The 24,345-nt window shown below is 42.8% G+C and overlaps 1 protein-coding gene across 1 annotated transcript in view; it reads right to left on the minus strand.

Moving 5' to 3' along the window:
- LOC124556187 (DEP domain-containing protein 1A-like) overlaps window positions 1-24,345 on the minus strand; it is a 127,205-nt gene that overhangs the window by 49,536 nt on the left and 53,324 nt on the right. Inside the window, exons 2-3 of the mRNA XM_047130182.1 lie at window positions 20,683-20,951; window positions 11,805-13,211 (exon numbers count right to left, since the gene is read on the minus strand). Coding sequence (XP_046986138.1) covers window positions 11,805-13,211; window positions 20,683-20,951 — 1,676 coding nt within the window. The remainder of the gene's footprint in view (window positions 1-11,804; window positions 13,212-20,682; window positions 20,952-24,345) is intronic.

Genomic DNA, 24,345 nt, shown 5'->3' on the forward strand with positions numbered 1-24,345 from the left:
CCTTAATGGCACAAAGTTTGTTGTGCATATTGAGACTATGCCATTTCATCTCCGAAAGTCTAAAAACCTGGTAGCGTAAAAACGAATGCAGGTCAGTTATTGGAATGCTGATCTCCATAAGTGGTTTCTGTGCAGCCTGTTTGGCCAGCCTGTCAACAAGTTCATTGCCTGGGATTCTGACATGTCCTTGGGTCCACACAAACATCACTGAACGACCGGACCATTCCAGGGCACAGATGGACTCCTGGATGGTCGCTACCAAAGGATGACGAGGGTAGCACTGGTCGATAGCTTGTAGGCTGCTCAAGGTGTCAGTACACAGAAGAAACGACTCCCCAGGGCATGAACGCATGTGCTCAAGAGCACGAGATATAGCCACCAGCTCTGCAGTGAAAACACTGCAGCCATTGGGCAAGACATGCTGTTCAATATGTCCTCCATGGACATATGCGACACTGACATGACCATCAACCATCGAGCTGTTGGTGTAAACCACTTCGTGGCCTCAGTACATGTCAAGAATCGAGAGGAAGTGACAGCAGAGCGCCGCGAGGTGAACGGAGTCCTTGGGGGCATGTGAAAGGTCCAGGCAAAGCCGCGGCCTAGGTGTACACGAATGGACCTCGAGCATGGGTGGTAATGGCAAGGACTCCACTTCAGACAGAAGAGATTCAATGCGAACTGCAATTGTCAGCTCTGACCTGGGCCGCCGATGCGGGAGATGAACCACCATGGGTGGGAAAAGGAGACAGTAATTCTGAAGCGCAGGAGAACTATGAATGTGTGCAACATAACTGGCGAGCAGTTGTGCTTGCCTGACCTGCAATGGAGGGACTCCAGCCTCTGCCAGGAGGGACTCGTCCTAAAAGCTCCCATCGCTAGTCGAACGCCACAGTGGTACACTGGGGCGAGTACACACAATGCTGAGGGTGCTGCCGAAGCATAAACCAGACTCCCACAGCTTGGCAGGATTGAGCAAGGGCTCTGTAGAGCTGCAGGAGCGCAGAGCGATCTGCACCCCAGTTGGTGTTGCTCAGGCAGTGGAGGGCATTGAGGTGCTGCCAGCACTCTCGCTTAAGCTGACAAAGGTAAGGAAGCCAAGTTACTCGGGCGTTGAAAACCAGCCCTAAGAATTGATATATCGCCACTACAGTGATTAGAGCATCATTAAGGTAAAGTTCTGGTTCCCAATTGACGGTACGAAGCCAACAGAAGTGCATAACACACGACATTGCAGCCAAAAACGAAACTGTGGGCTACAGCCCATGACTGCGCCTTGTGGATGGGTCCCTGTAGGCGCCACTCAGCAACACCAGTACTGGTGGAGCAGTACGAAGTGCAGTAATCTGCATGCAGAGAGGGTTGTATAATATAGAAAGGATATGATGTGTCATACACTTTTCGTAAATCAAAAGTGACGGCAACAAAGTGTTGGTGTCCGGAAAAAGCTGTTTGGATGGCAGATTCGAGGGACACAAGATTATTAGTGGTAAAGTGACCCAGGCGGAAACTGCCCTGGCACGGAGCCAGTAGGCCACATGACTCCAGGACCCAACCCAACTGCCTACACACCATACGTTTCAGCAGCATTCGTAAGGCTAATGGGCTGATAGCTATCCACATCAAGTGGGTTTTTGCCGGGTTTGAGCATTGGTATGATGATGCTCTCACACCAGTGTGATGGAAAGATGCCATCACACCAGATCTGGTTGAAGATAATGAGGAGATATCGTTTGTACTCATACGAGAGATGTTTAATCATCTGACTGTGGATCCAATCTGGCCCAGTAGCTGTGTCAGGGCAATGTGCAAGGGCACTGAGTAGCTTCCTCTCTGTGAAAGGGGTGTTACAGGGTTCACTGTGGCGTACAGTGAACGAGAGGGCTTTGCCTTTCATCCGCTGTTTGAGTGTGCGAAAGGCTGGGGGTAATTTTCCAATGCAGAGACGTGAGCATAGCGCTCGGGAATCGCATTTGCGTCAGATGATAACACGCCATTTACGTTAACGCCGGGACCATCTCTTTGGGTCTGGAACCCAAAGCCTCATTTGATCTTTGCCCAGACTTGGGAAGGTGACATGGCACCCAATGGTTGAGAAGTATCTCTCCTTACACTTCTGTTTCCGTCATTTGATAAGCTGGCAATAGCTGGCACGGAGCCGTCTAAAGGCTATGAGGTGCTCCAGGTAAGGGTGCCACTGTAGAGCTAGCCGACGCTCCTTAATCGCCTCAGCAGCTTCTGGTGACCACCAAGGTACTGTCTTTCGCCGGGGGCACCCTGAAGAACGAGGGATCGCGTTTTCCGCCGCAGAAACGATCATTGTAGTTACCTGCTGAACCACCACATTGATGTTACCATGTGGGAGAGAGTTAACGGTGACAGCAGAGGTGAAGGCTTCCCAATCAACCTCGTTTAAAGCCCATCTGGGCAGGCGTCCGTGGGCCTGATGCCAAGGCAGTGACAGGAAGATGGGGAAGTGGTCACTACCACACGTTGTCATGTGCTCTCCAGTGGATAGATGGGAAAAGGCCAGGACCACAAACTGAAAAATCAATGGCCTAATATGTGCCATGTGCCACACTGAAATGTGGGGAGCACCTGTATTTAAGAGGCAGAGGTTGAATTGTGATAGTGAATTTTCGACATCTCTGCCTTGATCACTAAGCATGGTGCCACCCCACAAGGGGTTACGAGTGTTAAAATCTCCCGGAAGTACGAAAGGTTTAGGGAGTTGATCAATCAGTGCAGCCAATGCGTTTGGGGTACTGCAGCATCTGGAGGAAAATATACGTTTCAGGACATAGACACAAACTCCACCTGACACACTATTATGGTCACTATGGTTCTTGTAATATCCCCTATAGCCAAGGAGGGCAGGGGTCCGCATTTCTGGGAACCAGGTTTCCTGAAGGGCAATGCAGAAAGCAGGTGTAAAGCTTAAGAGTTGCCATAGCTCAGCCAAGTGGTGGTAAAAACCGCTACAATTCCACTAGAGGATGATGTTATCGTGAGGTGGGGAAGGCTTGAAACACACAAGGAGGCAGGTTATGCTTCAGGGTCACCCGCTGCCACCGATTGAGTATTTATAGCCATTTCTATGGTGGATGAGGCATCAGTGAGATCCAGGTCCACAGGGGACACTAAGATCTCCACCACATCCTCAGATGCAGAATTGATAGGGAGTGGTTGTGTTGGGGGCACCAGAGGATCCTGTTTCTTAGCAGACTACTTTAGTTTGCTTGGTCTCTCATTTCTCTTTAGGGGCTTGCTGGGAAGATTTCTCCAAAGCACTCTCAAGCACGGAGGAAAACCGTGAAGGTCTTTCTCCAGCAGCTTTTGGCTTCTTTATCCACTGGCAAGTGTCTGCCGTGGCATTAGTGGAGACCTTGGGAAAGAGATCCCCAAGGGACCCCTTCCGCACAAGAGCAGCTGGAGAAGGCTGTTGCTTCTCTGGCAGGGGGGAGGGGACCAATATCCTCTCCCGAAGTAGGTGCTTTGGGAGCAACGGAGGAAGATTTGCCCCCTATCACCAAGGAGGCGGATGTATTCTGGTGGCCTGGAGGGCGCACTTTTCGCGGCACAGAGTGAGTAACAACTGGCACTTGGGACGGCCATGGTGGTGTCAACCGAATGGGGTGTAATCTTTTCAAATTTACGTTTAGCCTCTTGGTAAGTAAACCGGTCCAGGGTCTTTTACTCCCTGATTTTCCACTCCTTATGGAGTACTGGTCTGTCTGGCGAGCACAGTTGATGCAAGTGGGAGGAGACACACATGGAGTATCTGGGTGCAGTGGATGTCCGCAGTCTCGACATGTGGTACTGGAAGTGCAGCGGGAAGACATGTGCCCGAACTTCCAGCACTTACAGCACTGCATAGAGGGAGGGATGTATGGTTTAATGTCACAGCGGTAAACCATCACCTTGACCTTTACAGGCAATGAATCACCCTCAAAGGCCAAGATGAAGGCACCGGTATCAACCCTGTTGTCTTTGGGTCCCCTGTAAACGCGTCGGATGAAATGAACGCCCCAACGTTCTAAATTGGCGTAAAGCTCGTCATCAGACTGCAAGATGAGATTGCAATGGAAGATGATCCCCTGGACCATGACGAAGCTTTTAGAGTCTTTTGTGGCGAGTGACAGAAACAGGAATATCACCCAGCTTGTCAGAGGCGAGTAAAGCTCGGGACTGGACTGGGGATGCTGTCTGAATCAAGACTGTGCCGTTTTGCATCTTGGAAAGCACTGTAACTTCTCCAAACGTATCCTCAAGGTGTTCAACAAAGAATTGAGGCTTTGTAAGTAGAAAGAAGTCCCCATCAGTTCTGCTACAGACTAAAAACCGAGGCAAATATGGTTCTCTCCGCTCTGTAGCCCTATGTTCCTCCCATGGTGTAGCAAGGGAGGGAAACAATTTAGGGTCATACCTGTCGGCATTTGTATTCGATCTTGCCCTTCTCAGAGACCGCTGGTGCCATACAGTAACAAGCAAGAGATGACTTAGTCTGCTTCAGTAATGCGATCCCTGTGTTGTCAGGGGCTATCATCAAATGGGTGCATGACAGCCCCACCACAATGGACTGACTACCGTGGTGGATATTGGGTGCAGAGAAATCCAATATTATCACGGGGGTGAAAGAGGACAGGAGACAAACGAAGAAGATGACATACCCCGGAAAGTGACCTCACCCAAATAGTTGAATCACAGGTAGAGATGCAAAGCCATGACAAGAGATTCATGAGGTCAAATCTAAGGGCACTATGGATAACTCGTGCACCAAGTAAGGTGTCCCTTCCCATATGGCCCACACTTCTGTAGAATTTTGAAAGCGGCAGGTCAAATCATAGAATGGGACCTGAACTCGTAGGGCTGAAAAGTGAGAGACTCCTTCAAGTCACCTCTTACGACAGGCAGGAATACCTCGGGCCTTTTCTAACCCCCGTACCCACAGGGGGAACTCCTCCCTCTGCCTGGCCTGTACCAGGGGGTACATGCAAATCCTATCTGTCGACCTGGGGCTGCGAATTACTCGTTACCCAGTCACCTGTGACGCGTCAGACGTGTTGGCCGGCCTTCAGGAGTGCACAAGGAGGAGGAAGAAGAAGAAGAAAAAAAGGAATCTCAAGTGCTGAAGGGGAAGAAGGATACGAGAAGATGAACAAAGAAATAGAAAAAGAATGAAAAACAGTGGAGAGTATTCTGATATTGACTATCGAAAATGCAGAATGCATTTCCAAAAACAGCCTAGGCATGTTCTCTGAGGGAGGGGAAAAGAAAAGCAAGATGATAGACTTGCAGCGCAGAAGAGAAACGATGCTGCAAAAGTTGAAGCCCCGTGGTAGCCAAGCGTGAACCCACCAAAGAGCAGCACGCCTCCTGAGGGGAGGGGAGGGGGGGTTATAGGCAAGGAAGCAGAGCATTAGGCTTTCAGAGTCTGGTGTTTAAGTGTTGAATACAGGACAGCCAAGTAAGCTTTTTATAAAAGGAGTCCCATGTACCAAGACTGTGCAACAAAGTCCAAGCCCTGGGTACCCAAGTAGAGTTCTATGACTCATGTTTTTGCAGCAGAAAATTGGAAGCCTTGGGTAAGACTCAAAAGCAGAGGCTGTTCAGATGGTATCTGGAGCTGGCGTTCAGCCAAGGCTACAGAGTGGGAGCTATGTTGTTGTTGTTGTTGTTGTTGTTGTTGTTGTTGTTGTGGTCTTCAGTCCTGAGACTGGTTTGATGCAGCTCTCCATACTACTCTATCCTGTGCAAGCTGCTTCATCTCCTAGTACCTACTGCAACCTACATCCTTCTGAATCTGCTTAGTGTATTCATCTCTTGGTCTCCCTCTACGATTTTTACCCTCCACGCTGCACTCCAATACTAAATTGGTGATCCCTTGATGCCTCAGAACATGTCCTACCAACCGACCCCTTCTTCTGGTCAAGTTGTGCCACAAACTTCTCTTCTCCCCAATCCTATTCAATACTTCCTCATTAGTTATGTGATCTACCCAGCTAATCTTCAGCATTCTTCTGTAGCACCACATTTCGAAAGCTTCTATTCTCTTCTTGTCCAAACTATTTATCGTCCATGTTTCACTTCCATACATGGCTACACTCCATACAAATACTTTCAGAAATGACTTCCTGACCCTTAAATCTACACTCAATGTTAACAAATTTCTCTTCTTCAGAAACGCTTTCCTTGCCATTGACAGTCTACATTTTATATCCTCTCTACTTCGACCATCATCAGTTATTTTGCTCCCCAAATAGCAAAACTCCTTTACTACTTTAAGTGTCTCATTTCCTAATCTAATTCGCTCAGCATCATCCGACAACATTCCATTATCCTCGTTTTGCTTTTGTTGATGTTCATCTTATATACTACTCTCAAGACACTGTCCATTCCACTCAACTGCTCTTCCAAGTCCTTTGCTGTCTCTGACAGAATTACAATGTCATCGGCGAACCTCAAAGTTTTTATTTCTTCTCCATGGATTTTAATACCTACTCCGAATTTTTCTTTCGTTTCCTTTACTGCTTGCTCAATATACAGATTGAATAACATCGGGGAGAGGCTACAACCCTGTCTTACTCCCTTCCCAACCACTGCTTCCCTTTCATGTCCCTCGACTCTTATAACTGCCATCTGGTTTCTGTACAAATTGTAAATAGCCTTTCGCTCCCTGTATTTTACCCCTGTCACCTTTAAAATTTGAAAGAGAGTATTCCAGTCAACATTGTCAAAAGCTTTCTCTAAGTCTACAAATGCTAGAAACATAGGTCTGCCTTTCCTTAATCTTTCTTCTAAGATAAGTCGTAAGGTCAGTATTGCCTCACGTGTTCCAGTATTTCTATGGAATCCGAACTGATCTTCTCCGAGGTCGGCTTCTACTAGTTTTTCCATTCGTCTGTAAAAAATTCGTGTTAGTATTTTGCAGCTGTGGCTTATTAAACTGATTGTTCGGTAATTTTCACATCTGTCAACACCTGCTTTCTTTGGGATTGGAATTATTACATTCTTCTTGAAGTCTGAGGGTATTTCGCCTGTCTCATACATCTTGCTCACCAGATGGTAGAGTTTTGTCAGGACTGGCTCTCCCAAGGCCGTCAGTAGTTCCAGTGGAATGTTGTCTACTCCGGGGGCCTTGTTTCTACTCAGGTCTTTCAGTGCTCTGTCAAACTCTTCACGCAGTATCGTATCTTCAATTTCATCTTCATCTACATCCTCTTCCATTTCCATAATATTGTCCTCAAGTACATCGCCCTTGTACAGACCCTCTATACACTCCTACCACCTTTCTGCTTTCCCTTCTTTGCTTAGAACTGGGTTTCCATCTGAGCTCTTGATGTTCATACAAGTGGTTCTCTTATCTCCAAAGGTCTCTTAAATTTTCCTGTAGACAGTATCTATTGTACCCCTAGTGAGATAAGCCTCTACATCCTTTCATTTGTCCTCTAGCCATCCCTGCTTAGCCATTTTGCACTTCCTGTCGATCTCATTTTTGAGACGTTTGTATTCCTTTTTGCCTGCTTCATTTATTGCATTTTTTATTTTCTCCTTTCATCAATTAAATTCAATATTTCTTCTGTTACCCAAGGATTTCTACTAGCCCTCGTCTTTTTACCTATTTGATCCTCTGCTGCCTTCACTACTTCATCTCTCAAAGCTATCCATTCTTATTCTACTGTATTTATTTCCCCCATTCCTGTCTATTGTTCCCTTATGCTCTCCCTGAAACTCTGTACAACCTCTGGTTCTTTCAGTTTATCCAGGTCCCCATCTCCTTAAATTCCCACCTTTTTGCAGTTTCTTCAGTTTTAATCTACAGGCCATAACCAATAGATTGTGGTCAGAGTCCACATCTGCCCCTGGAAATGTCTTACAATTTAAAACCTGGTTCCTAAATCTCTGTCTTACCATTATATAATCTATCTGATACCTTTTAGTATCTCCAGGGTTCTTCCATGTATACAACCTTCTTTCATGATTCTTAAACCAAGTGTTAGCTATGATTAAGTTGTGCTCTGTGCAAAATTCTACCAGGCGGCTTCCTCTCATTTCTTAGCCCCAATCCGTATCCACCTACTACATTTCCTTCTCTCCCTTTTCCTACACTCGAATTCCAGTCACCCATGACTATTAAATTTTCATCTCCCTTCACTATCTGAATAATTTCTTTTATTTCATCATACATTTCTTCAATTTCTTCGTCATCTGCAGAGCTAGTTGGCATATAAACTTGTACTACTGTAGTAGGTGTGGGCTTCGTATCTACCTTGGCCACAATAATGCGTTCACTATGCTGTTTGTAGTAGCTTACCCGCATTCCTATTTTTCTATTCATTATTAAACCTACTCCTGCATTACCCCTATTTGATTTTGTGTTTATAACCCTGTAGTCACCTGACCAGAAGTCTTGTTCCTCCTGCCACCGAACTTCACTAATTCCCACTATATCTAACTTTAACCTATCCATTTCCATTTTTAAATTTTCTAACCTACCTGCCCGATTAAGGGATCGGGCATTCCACGCTCCGATCTGTAGAACGCCAGTTTTCTTTCTCCAGATAACGACATCCTCTTGAGTAGTCCCCGCCTGGAGATCTGAATGGGGGACTATTTTACCTCCAGAATATTTTACCCAAGAGGACGCCATCATCATTTAATCATACAGTAAAGCTGCATGCCCTTGGGAAAAATTACGGCCGTAGTTTCCCCTTGCTTTCAGCCGTTCGCAGTACCAGCACAGCAAGGCCGTTTTGGTGGGAGCTATACCACATGTAAAAGTCATTGACATAGAGTGCAGGGGTGACCAGTAGCCAGATGGAAGTCCCTAGCCCATTGATGGCAATGAGGAAGAGTGTAGCACTCAACATGGAACTCTGTGATATGCCACTCTTGAACCTGTGTGGAGCTGAGTGATGTACTAATTGCAACCCAAAATAATCTGAGGGATAACAAATGAGGAATAACAATCAGTAGGGAGCCTCGAAAAAACTAGTCATGGAGGGTAAATAAAATGTGATGGTGCCAAGCAAAATGTGTTAGTGTTGAAGATGGCTCCCACAACCTCGTCAGTGCAATCTGACAGAGGGAAGGAAGGTGACAAGGAAGGTATGTAAGTGTCAGTTGGCTCTTTGAAGAGCCCAACGTGGTAACTGTCTCACTGGGTAGTGACAGGTCACTGGGAAGAGGTCACTACCATGAAGATCATAAGATTGATGGCCGAAAATGGTGCCATGGGTGGCACTGAAGTGGATAGGAGAACTGCTATTGAAGAGAGACAGAACAAGATCGGAAAGAAGCAGGTCAATCAGAAAGCTCATATGAGTGGAGGAATTATTTCCTCACAGAGGGGTATGCACTGACATCCCCAAGTAGGAGAAAAGAGTGGGAGAGTTATTGGATTAAGGCAGTCATCTCAATGTACGCGGCCTGCCTGGAGCTAAATAAACGTTACAAATTGTGATTGCTTGGGTTGCATGCACTCGTCTCGCTAATGCTTCTAATGTGATATGGAGGGGAATCCTGTCACTGATGACACCTGTGCAACCCAATACACAGAACCTTCCAGATGCCCTCCAACGGACAGTATAATTTTGACAAATTCATGGAAATCTTGGGAGTGTTGGAGAATGGTCATCAGTGAAGTGTGTTTCATGGAGAGCAGATAGCAGAATATGAGGAAATTTGTTGTTATTCCAGCAGGTGACACTAATATTGATTACAGTTCCATTGGATTGTTATGTGGAAGTTGTTCTGGTTATGAGTGAAGAGGCCACGGGGACAGGTCACATCCTAGGACCACTGTTTCTCACTGGTCTCATCAATAATGAACACTGGTTTAGAATCCAACGGTATGGAAGGAACTGATGCCTCTGGGGTCACCACAGTAGTTTTCATCTAATTCTTCTCTTTCAGAAATTTTGATGGTCAAGATTCTTGAGGGGGCTCATCCACTGCGGGTGTGGGGATCGGTGAAGAGTGGGCAGCCCTGGGACCTACAGGCTGAGATCCATGCAGCTGGTAATTGACCTCTGATCTGTAGGTTTCTGGGGATAGGGGTCTCGAGAGGGATGAGTGGTTCCCGAAAGTGTTGGTTGGTTAGAAGTACTTTGAAAACCACATGAAGCCATGCACCTTGTTCTTTAAGAGGCTACTGTTCAGGCAGGTGTAAAGCTTGAATTTTTACAATGAATGAAATGTGGCCACTGAAAGGTCCACCATTTCCTACCAGAAGTGATAATGGAACCTATTTTCTGATCGTGAGTAACCATTTGTTTGTCCACAGCACCCTACTGGCGACTATACACCAGCAGGATAATGCAAAACCCCATCACTCCAAAAAGTGCCATGATTATTTGAGAGTGTTAATTTATGTAGTAACTGTGTCTTTCTATGAATATGAATATTAGTGGAGAAGTAAACAAAAATTCTTGTCATGTGATGAGATACTAACAGAACAGCCGGCCGCGGTGGCCGTGCGGTTCTGGCGCTGCAGTCCGGAACCGCGGGACTGCTACGGTCGCAGGTTCGAATCCTGCCTCGGGCATGGGTGTGTGTGATGTCCTTAGGTTAGTTAGGTTTAAGCAGTTCTAAGTTCTAGGGGACTTATGACCTAAGATGTTGACTCCCATAGTGCTCAGAGCCATTTTGAACTAACAGAACAGTAAAATATCACTACGAATTTGTATTTAAATGAACTCCATACACTAAACAATTTGCTCTCACAGTTTTCAAATGTTAAGCAAAAAAAGAAGATACATTGCATGTGTGTGATGAACATGATCTCAATCTCCCACTCACCTGCTTTAAAAATTAATACGATGAAAACTGTGTCGACATAATGAATCCACTATGATTATAAACTATATTGTGGTATTACAAATAGGTTTAACCACAGAATAATGATTCTTTGTCAATTTCTGCTTACTGCTCCTCAACAATGTTCTGTTAAGAATTAATGGTGGTGAGACAAGTGCTTAAACTATTATTAACAGCATAATATCCGATAAATCTTTAGAGTTAGGGAGTTGTGTTTACGTTTATGGCCACAGAAAGAGATGGCCATTGAAGGTGGAGAAAACTGTAGATACTATTCACACACAAAAACATATTTTTCAATAACAAAATAGTTTCTGTACATATTTTTCAGTTTGTAGCTAACTGTAGTAAGTGATATAGTATTTGCTTGTAAAGCTATTATTTCATTGTATTTGTTTACAAATATTGTAAAATTTTGTAGTAGTAACTTACTGTATATCAGAACACACAGTTTCAAATTCCTGGGGAAAAAGTAATCCTTCTTCTTACCCCTGTGCCAATAATTTCCCTTTCCTGTCACAGTGACCTTTTGGTTTGTTAAAGAAGTTCTCTGACGAAGTAAAAACCATTTAAAAGTGGTAAAGTCATGTTCACACAGCAATAATAATGTACAGAACACAACCACATGCTGAATATTATTCAATATATTTTAACTGATTTCACTCAAACACGAGCATCTTCATATTCACTGCCCTCATGGCAGCACATTGCAATTAAAAGCACTGCTCAGCACCATACATGACTTGTGGTTGTGTCACATACATTAGTTACAAGAGCTGCTGCATCCCCTGCAGGCAATACCTGAGCTTAATTAGCCAATATTTTAAAATAATTATTTCACTTGAGATGTTAATAAATTGAACACAGTGGTATGCAACCTACATCATTTCCAAGTATAATTTAATTAATTTAGGAAATATGCCTGTTAAGTAAGATAGCTAACAGCTATTGTTATAATAGATGCTTACAACAGTCAAAGCACCTACCTTTCAAAAAGCAGATCCTTCCAGATATACTGAGTGCTGCCGTTCTGTTTCGTGTAAATGTCTGGTGGAATAGAGGCCTGTGAGGTACGGTCAGCTTCACTGCTTTCATCAGTAGTTAATACAGCATAACTTCTACGTGTAGTTGGCAGCACTCTGTTGTCAAGCTCACCAAAATAAAACCTGGATTCCTGGTTTGATGGTAGTGACTGTACTCCTTCAGAAGCAGAGTTTCTGGGTTCTGCAGTTGTACTCTCTGTGAAGTACTGATGTTTTTGGGATGACTGACCTTGTGTTGTTCTCCTAGTACTACCATTAAGTTTCGGATGGTGGGTACCTCGATATGCATGTGAGTGTTCAGAATACTTCTCATTCTGACTTTTAACTTTATTGGTATCCTGCGAACTAAGATAGGAATGCCTGCTCAGATGACCCACAGAATCAAAACTTCTTGTATTCTGTGATTCCCCCAAAGTCCTCCTAACCATGTTCTTCATAGCTGGCATGTCATCTTGACAGAATTTCTGTCCATTGTGATCAAAGGCAACTGAGCCATCCGACTGAGAATATATCTTCAAATTGCAATCATTTGAAGAATCTTTCTGGGCAGTATTAACATTAGAATGTACCAAATTTCCTTTATAACATTTATTAGGAGGTTCGTCTTTATTGTAAGGATCTGAGTAAATGAAATTTTTACCCTTAAGATCACAGTAGTCACTGTCGTAGTGTGACTGCATATTCTGTGGGCCCAACAAGCAATCAGTGGCATATAAATTCTGCAAATTTCTCTTGTTATGGTCAGGTTCTAAACCACACACATCATTTCCAGCCACAATTTGCATGTGGTGTACGCCATTTGGATTCCGAATACTGCTTTCACCAGAAGAAGTGTGCTTTCTAGACTGTCGATATGAATTCTGCCTCTGGGGCTCAACTGTTTGTTTTAAATATTGATTGTGTGTTGATTTTCCTGTTACACTGCACACTTGTTCAGTTGCTGAAGAACCTAGAGAGTACACGTTTTTGCTTTCATTTTGGCAGATGTACTGACCTAACCTTTGGGTGCTGGATATCGTATTGTTTCTATTACTGTATACAGTGTGTGGCCCAGTTCTAGAATGTGGAACCTGTGAAAACTTCTTTTCATCCCTTGTATTAAAAGCAGATCCATTACGTGTTATAAACCCATTGCTTTGAGCGTGGCAAGTCTCTTGCAATAAAATCTCCCGTCTACCACTAAGACTATATTGCTCTCCTGGTTTCTCCACAATATAGTGGCAAGAATCACTTTGTGGTTTGCCAGTTATTGCATCTTTATAGTTAATCAGTCTTGAGGCAACATGGTAAGACTTGGAAGAGACTGGCAGAGAAGAATTTTCCACAAATGGAGGGATATTTTTGCAGAGTCTGAAAAGTAAGAGACAAATTAGTTTTGTACATTTTTCTCCTATTAACTACATCAATTATGCTTCAGCTGACTGCCTTTGACATACTTTCAGCATAATGAACAGACACAATTGTATGCACGTATTATAGAAAAATTAACGGCACGAAAAAATATCCTACAGTTAAATCTAGTTTAAAGGAAAAATACACTGAAGTGCCAAAGAAACTGGAACAGGCATGCGTATTCAAATACAGATATACCGAAACAGGCAGAATACAGTGCTGTGGTCAGCAATGCCTATATGAAATAATAAGCATCTGTTGCAGTTGTTAGATCAGTTACTGCTGCTACAATGGCAGGTTATCAAGATTTAAGTGAGTTTGAATGTTGTGTTATAGTCGGCGCACAAGCGGTATGGAACACAGCTTCTCCGAGGTAGCGATGAACTGAGGATTTTCCCATACGACGAGAATCGTTCAATGTGACAGAAGTGCAACCCTTCACAAATTGCTGCAGATTTCAGTGCTGAGCCATCAACAAATGTCTGCATGTGAACCATTCAATGAAACATCATCGATATGGGCTTTCAGAGCCAAAGGCCCAGTCGTGTATCTTTGGTGACTGCATGGCATAAAGCTTTACACCTCACCTGGACCCATCAACACAAACATTGGATGTAGGTGGCTGGAAACATGTTGCCTGGTCGGATGAGTCTAGTTTCAAATTGTATCGAGCGGATGGACGTGTACAGATATGGAGACAACCTCATGAATCCATGGACCCTGCATGTCAGCAGGGTACTGTTGAAGCTGGTGGATGCTCTGTAATGATGTGGGGCGTGTGCAGTTGGTGTGATATGGAATCCCTGATATGTGTAGATGCGACTCTGACAAGTGACACACGCGTAAGCATCCTGTCTGATCACTTGCATCCATTCATGTCCATTGTGCATTCCGATGGACTTGGGCAATTCCAGCAGGGCAATGCGACACCCCACACGTCCAGAATTGCTACGAGTGGCTCCAGAAACACTCTTCTGAGTTTAAACACTTCCACTGGCCACCAAACTCCCCAGACATGAACATTATTGGGCATATCTTGGATGCCTTGTTCGTGCTGTTCAGAAGATGTCTCCACCCACTTTTACTCTTCCGGATTTATGGACAGTCCTGCAGGATTCATGGTGTCAGTTCCCTCCAGCACCACTTCAGACATTAGTCAAGTCCATACCATGTCGTGTTGCAGCACTTCCGCATGCTCGTGGGGGCCCTACACAATATTAGGCAGGTGTACCAGTTTCTTTGGCTTTTCAGTGTAAATGACTCATAAAATATTTTTTTGTTTCATTGGAGCCTCAAAGACACCACATAATTTACACAGGATATACTGACAATATTTTAAAGAACTAACACAACAACATTCATTACAACTTTCCAACATAATATTCATCATTCTCTTTTCATAAATGTTATATGAGTGTTGGACTTCTGTCTCTATGATGTTTATTTTTGGAACTCAACCTACGACCAGCTTAGAGACAGAAGTGATGACACTTTCTGCAGGACCTGACCATCATTTTGCAGGCTAATGCTCAAGCACGTACAGTGCAAGCTGTTACTGATTTGTTTGACTGATGGGGCTGCTAAGTGCTATACCACCTACTGCACTCCCCTGACTTAAGCCCTCATGAATTCAACTTGATTTCTAAACTGAAGGAAACACTTCACGGCGTTCGCTTCAGAACTGCTACAAACTAGTCGGGCAAGAGATCGCGCCACTCGAACTGTTAACACAACAACTGGCACTGCTAAGGGTATTCTATGACTTCCACATTGTTGGCAACTGACACAATGCTGGTGACTACTTTGAAGGTCAGTAAAACTTTAAAACACATATCTATTTTGTATGAGCTGTAAATAAATAGTTGGCACTATTACAGTTCCAACCCTCCATTGGAGGAGGATACAAAGAAAACAGGTTTGGCATCTATTGAGTGAAGTAATTGTGAAATTCCGTGACATGAAAAGGACTTCTGTCGAGGCTGACAAATCTTCCATTTGTACAATTGTAGTATGTAAGTGCAAGTGTTTTCTAGAGGACCCGCTGCAATCGCTGTTGATGATTAGATGCCAGATACCATACCACCTGCACTACATTTACCAAATAAAAAAACATACGAGGTGCGGCTAGAAAAAAACCGGACTGATGCTGGAAAAACATTTATTTACAATTTCATGTTATCTCCTTCAATGTACTCTCCTCCTCGGTCTCTGCACCGCTCCATACGAATTTTCCACTGTTCATAGCAATGCTGCAGATCATTTTCGGTAAGTCCATACATTACTTCCGTCGCTTTTTCTTTTACTGCTTCAACAGTCTCAAATCTAGTTCCTTTCAAAGCTGACTTGACTTTAGGCAAAAGGAAAAAGTCACAGGGAGCCAAATCAGGTGAGGAGGGTGGATGGTCTAAGATGGGAATATTGTGTTTTGCCAAAAACGTCTTCACTGACAACGCACTGTGAGCTGGGGCATTGTCTTGGTGAAGGATCCATGACTTTTTTCTCCACAAATCGTTCCGTTTTCTCCGCACTCGCTCACGTAGGGTAGCCAGGACGCTAATGTAGTAATGCTGATTCACTGTTTGTCCCTCTGGTACCCAATCAATGTGCACAATCCCTTTGATGTCAAAAAAACAATCATCATTGCCTTGAATTTCGATTTTGACATTCGTGCTTTTTTTTGTCGTGGAGAACCAGGAGTTTTCCAATGCATCGATTGGCGTTTAGTTTCGGGATCGTAAGTAAAAAACCACGATTCATCGCAAGTAATAACATTTTGTAAGAAGGTGGGATCACTTTCAATGTTTTCCAGGATGTCAGAACAAATCATTCTTCGGCGTTCCTTCTGTTCAATTGTGAGACACTTTGGAACCATTTTTGAACACAGTTTGTTCATGTTGAAACTTTCATGAAGAATCTGCTTAACACTTTCCTTGTCAACTCCTGTTAACTCAGACACTGCTCTGATTGTTAAACGGCGATCTTGTCGAACAAGTTTACCGATTTTTTCAATGTTTGCATCAGTTTTTGCTGACAATGGTCTGCCAGTGCGAGTGTCATCACTGGTGTCTTCGCGGCCATCTTTAAATCGTTTAAACCACTCAAACACTTGTGTTCGCGATAAACAATCATCGCCGTACACTTGTTGTAACATTACAAACGTTTCACTTGCAGATTTTCCTAGTTTGAAACAAAATTTGATGTTAACACGCTGTTCTTTCTGTACACTCAACATTTTCCGACGCACAGACAAAACGTCAACTACTTAAAACAGACGCCACGGGCAGACTGAGTGCAGGAGGCAGATGAAACTCGAGCAGTAGGCGGAGCGAGAGTCACGTGACAGGCCACGCGACTTTCAGCCTTATTGCATTCGTTTTATTGTTTCACCAGTACTAGTTCGGTTTTTTTCTAGCCACACCTCGTAGGCCTCAACCCAGGATCGAACCATCGACCCCCCGCATGCAAACCCAAAAATCTATCCATTGCACCAATTGTACAGAACAAGCAGTGTGTGCTGTCAGAGGTAGTTACCACACACGTGGTTACAGTGTTGCCAGGTTGCAATTCTGTAACATCCTTTTTCTGCTGGATGCACTTGCTGGACGAAATTTTGTGAGAGACATTTTTTTATCGCTGGCATGTGAGGAGTCATGCTGTGGAGCCTCAGTGAGTGCGCGAATTTCACTTCACCCTGTATATTTCCATTGTGCTTATGGGGTCATATTGACCCCCACGGTATTAGGAAGGTTAAGTTATTTTATGTTTTACACACAGTGTGTGTGGTTCTGAAAGTGCTAAATCTTTTATTTGATTGTCCTGACTACATCTTAGGACTATAGACAAAGTACTGTTAGCGTTATGTGGAACTGATCCCAGGGCAACAGCGGTTAGGGGAATGCCATCAGTTTTAACATCTTTCCACATCTGATTGATCATGATGCCTAGGTCCTTACATTTAAATTTCTTCTAAGTTACATTATCATTACTGTTTCTATCACACAAGACTCTTACATTAAAAGAAACCATCTTTTACTGGGCTGACGAGCAACATTGTCAAGCTTGTTAACTGCAATAGTTCTGTCGGTAGTACAGGATAGTGTTACATATCCAGCTGCTGTGACTGCTTATCATCATCATTATCATCATCATCATCATCAGTTTTGCTGTCACCATCAAATATGATGCCAAACTAATTTGAACCTGCTATATTAACTGAGAACATGGGATTATGGATTAAACAAAATTTTGTTTATAATGAGACCCAGAATGACTTTTCATTGACCCCAACAAACAAAAAACCTCCATGAACAGTCCATCAACCCCTGCACAGTCTGTCATGCCTGGCTATGCCTAGGTTTACCCTGGACACAGAGTCCAAATTGACTCTGCACTGACCTGATGCAGAAGTAGTTGGCTACGAACTTGGTCCTGTCGGAAGCGCTCTGGCAGGGCTAACCATTACCATTCGACCAGATCAAACATACTTGATCAAAGTCTTACACCTGCACTGTTGCTACTTTTGAGGAAACTTTCACTATTAGTGATTTGAAGGAAATGACTAATTTTTTGTTGGATGACACAGGTTTGTTTTGATTTAGCAAGGAAGAAATGAGTCTAGATACACAAATTTAATGATTTCTGTTACACCATAGGTTTAAAACAGATATTCCACTACATCTTAGAGAAACTGAAGCGAAATTTGATGACAAGCACTTATTTCACATTGTGTACTTCATTGGAAAAGTAGTTAACTATGACATTAAGTTACGATTATTTTTATTACCAGTACCAGAGGCAGACTGTGTGCTACATATGTACTTCATATATGAATGTCCATCACATGATTTAATTAATGAGCATATATACACACACACAATTATCACTCATATAATAGCATGTGTTATCTAAGGGACATTGTGAAAGTTTTGTAATAAAACTGTAGCACTTTCTCACAGTGTATAATTGGAATGACCATGATGTCATTTTTACACTTGCAAATGTGAACTTTTCACACATGAGAGCATAACCTTCAGCATCAGTGTAAATAGACTTCTATGAAACTTTAACCTTTCCATATACCTGACAATTGGTCTTTCCCTTTGCTTCATTGGACAACAAATCAGAATGTACAACACCTCTAGCAAGTATAGTACACCACGGATACCAATGAAATTTGGAAGAAGGTTTCTACTGAGAACTTAGCAACACCTGATAAAGACTGTTTAAAAATTGTGTATAGCTACAAAGAAAACTAATTTTTCCAAATGCAATGGCCACTATAGATGGGGAGCTTGTTAGGGTGAGGGAGCCTGTATTGTAACTATGAAACCTTGGTCTGTGTTATTTGCAAGCTGCTGCTGTCCATAACTATAGGTTCATTTTCACAGTCAATGGAGGGTACAGGAAACAAAGTGATGGAAGTAATTTTCAGCTTCCAGCTTGTAGAATTTTAATGAAAATAGTGGGAAGGGGTGGACTTACTTTCATTGGCCTGCAAGCTACCTAGGGTAACAACTGAGACGGTCTTTCTTTTTTCTGGAGCTGAAGTAAACTCAATCTCACGAAATAATTATCCTGATGACAATTTCTGGGTGAAGAGAATATGTACAAAGTTATTTCCTTTTAAGCACAAGAAGAATGGTTGAATGCATATATGGTATTATGACCTCCACAGAACATTCCCCAAATCCAAAAACTGTTGCTAACAAAGTGGACAGGATGGTCATCAAATTAATTATTTACTACACATACACATTTAACAAGAAGGTGGTTTGTCAACTTCAGAAATGCAGGTAACTGTAATAAATACAACAAGCAAAATCACACCTTGAAAGGTCATAAAACGTTGAGTTGTTAAACTAGTGCATAATGATTATGTGATAACTTTCAGGTTTTATTTCAGCTATTAATGAGGTAAATTTTGATGGCAAAACCAGTGTTTACATAACCAGAACCAATTTTTTTTTTTTTTTTTTTTTTTTTCATTCTACCCTCTTCTAATTATTTGACATGCTTCTACTATTTTAAATTTGGAGACAGCTCTTATCAGATTGTAGCATGCCTATTTCTAAATGTATTATTGAATTTAACAATCTTTAAACATGTACCTGATAGATTTCGTTAATTTCCATAATTTTTCGAGAGGACTAGTTTGAGATTACGGTTGTGATATTACTGACCCAGTTGATCCAAAAGTGCTTACTCACTTTGTACTAATTCTGTTTATCCACTCTCAATCATTTTACAATGGAAATGCTTCTGTAACAGTACTACAAAACATACTGGAGTTGGTGCCAACACAAATGCCTAAAGAAACATGTTTCACTAATCCAGGCTTTTCATAAGTACTCTGTGGCAGTTTCATTATTCAAGTAATTATGAAAATTATCTGCAATCACTATATGTCAAGTATTTCGCACACGCCATTGTGATTTATTTTTATAACTTACAGTTGCACGCTGTGAATGGCAACATCGGGCAGGCACAAGAAGTGTTACTGCATCATGCCTGTAACTACACAACAAAATAAAATTGTGTAGTGGGCTCCATAATAATGGAAGCTTGTGGTAACATTATGTAACCTCAGTTAAGCTGAGAAGCTATGTGCCAGCTGAAATAGCCAGGTAACTTTTCCCAAATGCCACCTCTAAACAAAGCAATTCCAGAAACCGCATAAAACTAAATGTTTCCTGATAGCTGAATTTTTAGTTGACTAAGATTAACACACTATGTGATGCACTTTGCAGTCTCCAGGATACCTCAACCTTAAAACAAAATAGAAACCAATAGCATGACACTACTGTTCTAGGAAGGTCATGAGAACTGATTTCTCTTAAGTTTAATTAAGACAAGGTTCAAAATGCTAAAATAGTTTTTCACACTGAAATCAGTAACAGGACATGCCTCTACAGTTACAAGAAGTTCAACACTGGATTTCTAAACACAAGCACAGAATGAACATTCTGCTGAGTGTTTAAAGTTAGCTCACATCCACAGTAAATGTCAAGTGTCTTTTGCAAAATCATTTTTTCTGTGTAAGATTATGTGTTTATTTGAAACAAATGACCACTACATATTCACTAATTTTATTCCTTTGGGAATTTGCAGACAATTTGGTGGGAAAGGGCAATAGCAAACACATTAAAAGTTATAGGCTAGGGAGCATCATAATACCTATGTCAACAATTAGCAGTCAGCATTTAGTCTCTCTCTCTCTCTCTCTCTCTCTCTCTCTCTCTCTCTCTCTCTCTCTCTCACACACACACACACACACACACACACACACACACACACACGTGTTAAAATTGAAAAAAAAAAAAATAAAATAAAAAAAAAATAATAAAAAAAGAACTTCCAGTATTGATACTTGTTACACCATAAACCAAAATGAACCAGTAACACTTTTCGTATAGTAGAAAATATCACTTACTGATATATATCTCCATTTTCCTTGAAACAACTCTCTGATGGATAGGTTGCATTCATCTTTTGAAAGACTCCAGCATGTAAGAACTTGTTAAGTAACTGAATGGTTTGTTCTTTTGTAATGGTTGGATCAAAATTTTGGTTCCTCTGTAATACTTTATGAAACCAAGACACAGCTTCTGAAGCAGTGAAACAATTTTCATATACTTTTATGTGGCGCCTATGTTTTTTAAGTGGAACACCAGTACAAAATATGTGAACCATTTCACTCCACTGTAAATGAAACATACAATAAAAATTAGACAACAGACCTAAAACTAACAGTACAAATAAGTGCTAGCAAATTACCAAGTGAACCCATAACAATAACTGAATGATTCTTAGTGAAAAGAAAATTTATATTTTCCTCCTAGAATGCAGCATAACTATTATTCTAGAGTAGTATTAACTGAAATGAAGAGAATTAAAACACAATGTAAAACAAAGAAACTGAAAGCTTATCATAGCAATAAGAATAGGTAAAAAGCATTATTACATTGATTAACTTCTACAGAATTGGACAAAAAGAGGAAAATGAAGAATGTAAAATCTTAGATAAAATTAAAACTAGATTTTAAGATAATTGATAAATGTAGGCCAAGACACCATACTAGAGTAGAATAAGGAAAACCACTATTTTCAAACTATAACATTTCCAATTTGCATTTTACTCTCTCTAACAGTATTTAGCACAAAATTCTGACACTTTCCAACCATTAATTTCTCTGACTTTTCCCTTCATCGTTTTTCTCCCAACTTGGACTTGATTGCACTGATATGGTTAAAGGGACCAAACTACAAGGTCATCAGTCCCTCCATCCTATAGGTGCCAAGCTGGGAGGAGTCCCTAGAGAGGAAAGATGCAGAAGACAAATCCTGGTGAACCCAGTTGTAAGCAAGAATCAATAAAACCAAGAGACGGAAGCAAGTAGAAGTGTGTGTGTGTGTGTGTGTGTGTGTGTGTGTGTGTGTGTGTGTGTGTGTGTGTGAAGGTGAGCGAGTTGCCTCACCCAGAAAGCAGGTGGTGTCCTCAGGGACATGTTACATGATTTGAGACACGCCCTCAGCATCTGACCAGTGTTCTTACCCTCCATTATCACAAGAAAACTAGCAGCGTTGACTAGCTGATAAAATCTCAGGAAAGAGAATGACAATGATGAGACAGTAAATCAACAACAGATGTACAAAAACTTATAGAAAGGTGGGAAGGGTAGGAGCCAGCCCAAGACCACTGAGCAAGGGCAACCATAGGGGCCGTAGTCAGAGCAAGTGATGAGGCACCCCTCCAAACCCTTAAGCAGCCAACGAGGCCAATGTGCCCTATCTCATAGAGAGGACTAAAAACCACCTTCATGGGTAAAACATTGAACCAGATCAGACACTCTAGCATTATCCGCTAGCCCCAGATGCAGCACACAGCATGTCAGCAAGTTTAAGGTTTAGCAGTAAGGTGGACAAATTAGGGCAGTCCAGTAGTATATGGGCCACTGTGAGATGGGCACCATACCAACAGTGGAGTGGATCCTCAAGTCATAAAATGTGGCCCCAGGTTAACCAAGTGTGGACAAATATGGAGCTGACAGCATGTTAGATTCCCCCTGAGAAGCATGGAGGGAGGAAAGCCCCAAATTCATGGTCCTCTTCATTGTTTGCAGTTTCATCGGAGAAACCAGGGTACATGAATCAGTGTTCCAAAACTCTAAAATTAACAGCATTCACTTGACTGAAGGTCCTGTCCAGTATCCCCGTCAACCAAAGTCAGCATCCTGATATCCAACTTGGCCAACCAGACAGCAAATTCATTCTCTGGGCTCTCAACGTAACCCAAGGTCTAGACAAAGATGACTAAATGATCAACTTGATGGAGATCACAAAGGAGACCCTGGATAGTCAAAACCAACGAGTGTCAAGGGTAGCACTGGTCAATAGCCAAAAGATCGTGCAGTGAATACACTGCATCCGTTCAGCAAAGAGTGTAATTCACTGCATCTTGCATGTGTATAGGCAAAACCGGTTTGTTCAGCGACCAGAGAGCCGCCAGTGTACAGTGTATACAACTTCCACAGCTGGAAACACACAAAGGACGGTCAAGAACAGGCGGTAAAACCATGTGGTCAGTAGATGATTTAGGCCTGAAGGATAAGTCAAGACAGACCCAGGGCAGTGTAAACTGCCATGGGGGTGTACACAATTACTCCCTGACAAGAGGCAACTGTGAAGGGAAAGTTGGAGTTCAGAGCAGACACACTTTATGTGAACTGCAGTTGTGACTCCAGTCCTGCACTTCTGCTGTGGGAGGTGGATCTCCCCACCAGGAAAACTGACACAGTAGTTCAGATGCTCAGGGCAGCAGTGAATGTATACCACATACCTGAGCAGCAGTCATAGGCAGCTAATTTGTAGTGGATGGACCCAGCTCCACGTGTAGGCTGTTCACAGGGATTGTCCAAACGGCACCTATTGCAAGGCAGACCTCACAATGCTGTATCACATCCAGCATCCGCAATGCTGAAGGCAATGCCGAGCCATATGCCAGACTCCCATAGTCACGATGGGACAGGATCAGAGCTCTGTAAAGTTGCAAAAGTGTACAGCAGTCTGTGCCCCAGCTGATGTCACTGGGGTAGCAAAGAGTATTAAAGTGCGACCAGCATGTTTGCTCAAGTTGGAGAAGATGGGGAAGACACGTCAACTGGGCATCAAAGCCCAGTCCCAAAAAGTGATAAGACTCCACTATATTGAGCAACTGCTCACTGTGTGTGTGTGAGTGTGAGTGTGTGTGTGTGTGTGTGTGTGTGTGTGTGTGTGTGTGTGTGTGTGTGTCATCAGTGCCCTTACACTTAGGAAAACAAACGAATGTCGAGATGAACTAAAAGTGTTGTACACGCATGCACTCGAAATGACCACACAGTCATTCTGTATCACATGCGCTCTCACATGCACTAAAACCAATTAGGAGAGAAGGGATTAAGAAATTAAAACACAGAGAAAACAAAACACAGAAGAACTAAAAAGCACAGGGACATGTGACTGGCTGACCACTTACAAAAAACTATGCTGAGTCAGCCATCCTTTGACACATTAAGGATATCTCCCTAAAATCTTGTTAAAAATGTTCGATAATTCACAAAACTTTAAAACACTAACCACATTCACTTGATCATTACATAAAATAGGCAGCAGATCCACCGGCAAATCCACTGAAGTCCCCTGCTCAGCAAATAAAATGCAGTCCAATAAAATGTGGCGCACCGTGATCTGCACGCCACAAGCGCCACACATTGGAGAGTCCTCTCGCCGGATTAACAATCCATGTGTCATAGGGCTGTGGCCTATGCGAAGATGAGTAACAAGGACCTCGTCTCACCGACATGGCTGGAAGGAAGTACTCCAAGTTTGAGTTGTGGGCTTGATGACATGGAGCTTATTATTGGTCAGTGCCAGCGACTTCTCTTCCCATCGACACGCAACTTTGTACCTCAACAGCGAGGTGATAGCAAGCACGGGGATACCACACCGAAATACCAGAGGATCATGACACGCATCCTTGGCTGCTCAGTCTGCCCTTTCATTCCCTGCAATTCCAATGTGCCTAGGTACCCAGCAGAAAGACACCTCCTTCCTCAGT

The sequence above is a fragment of the Schistocerca americana genome, chromosome X, assembly GCF_021461395.2.
Source record: "Schistocerca americana isolate TAMUIC-IGC-003095 chromosome X, iqSchAmer2.1, whole genome shotgun sequence".
Lineage (NCBI taxonomy): Eukaryota > Metazoa > Arthropoda > Insecta > Orthoptera > Acrididae > Schistocerca > Schistocerca americana.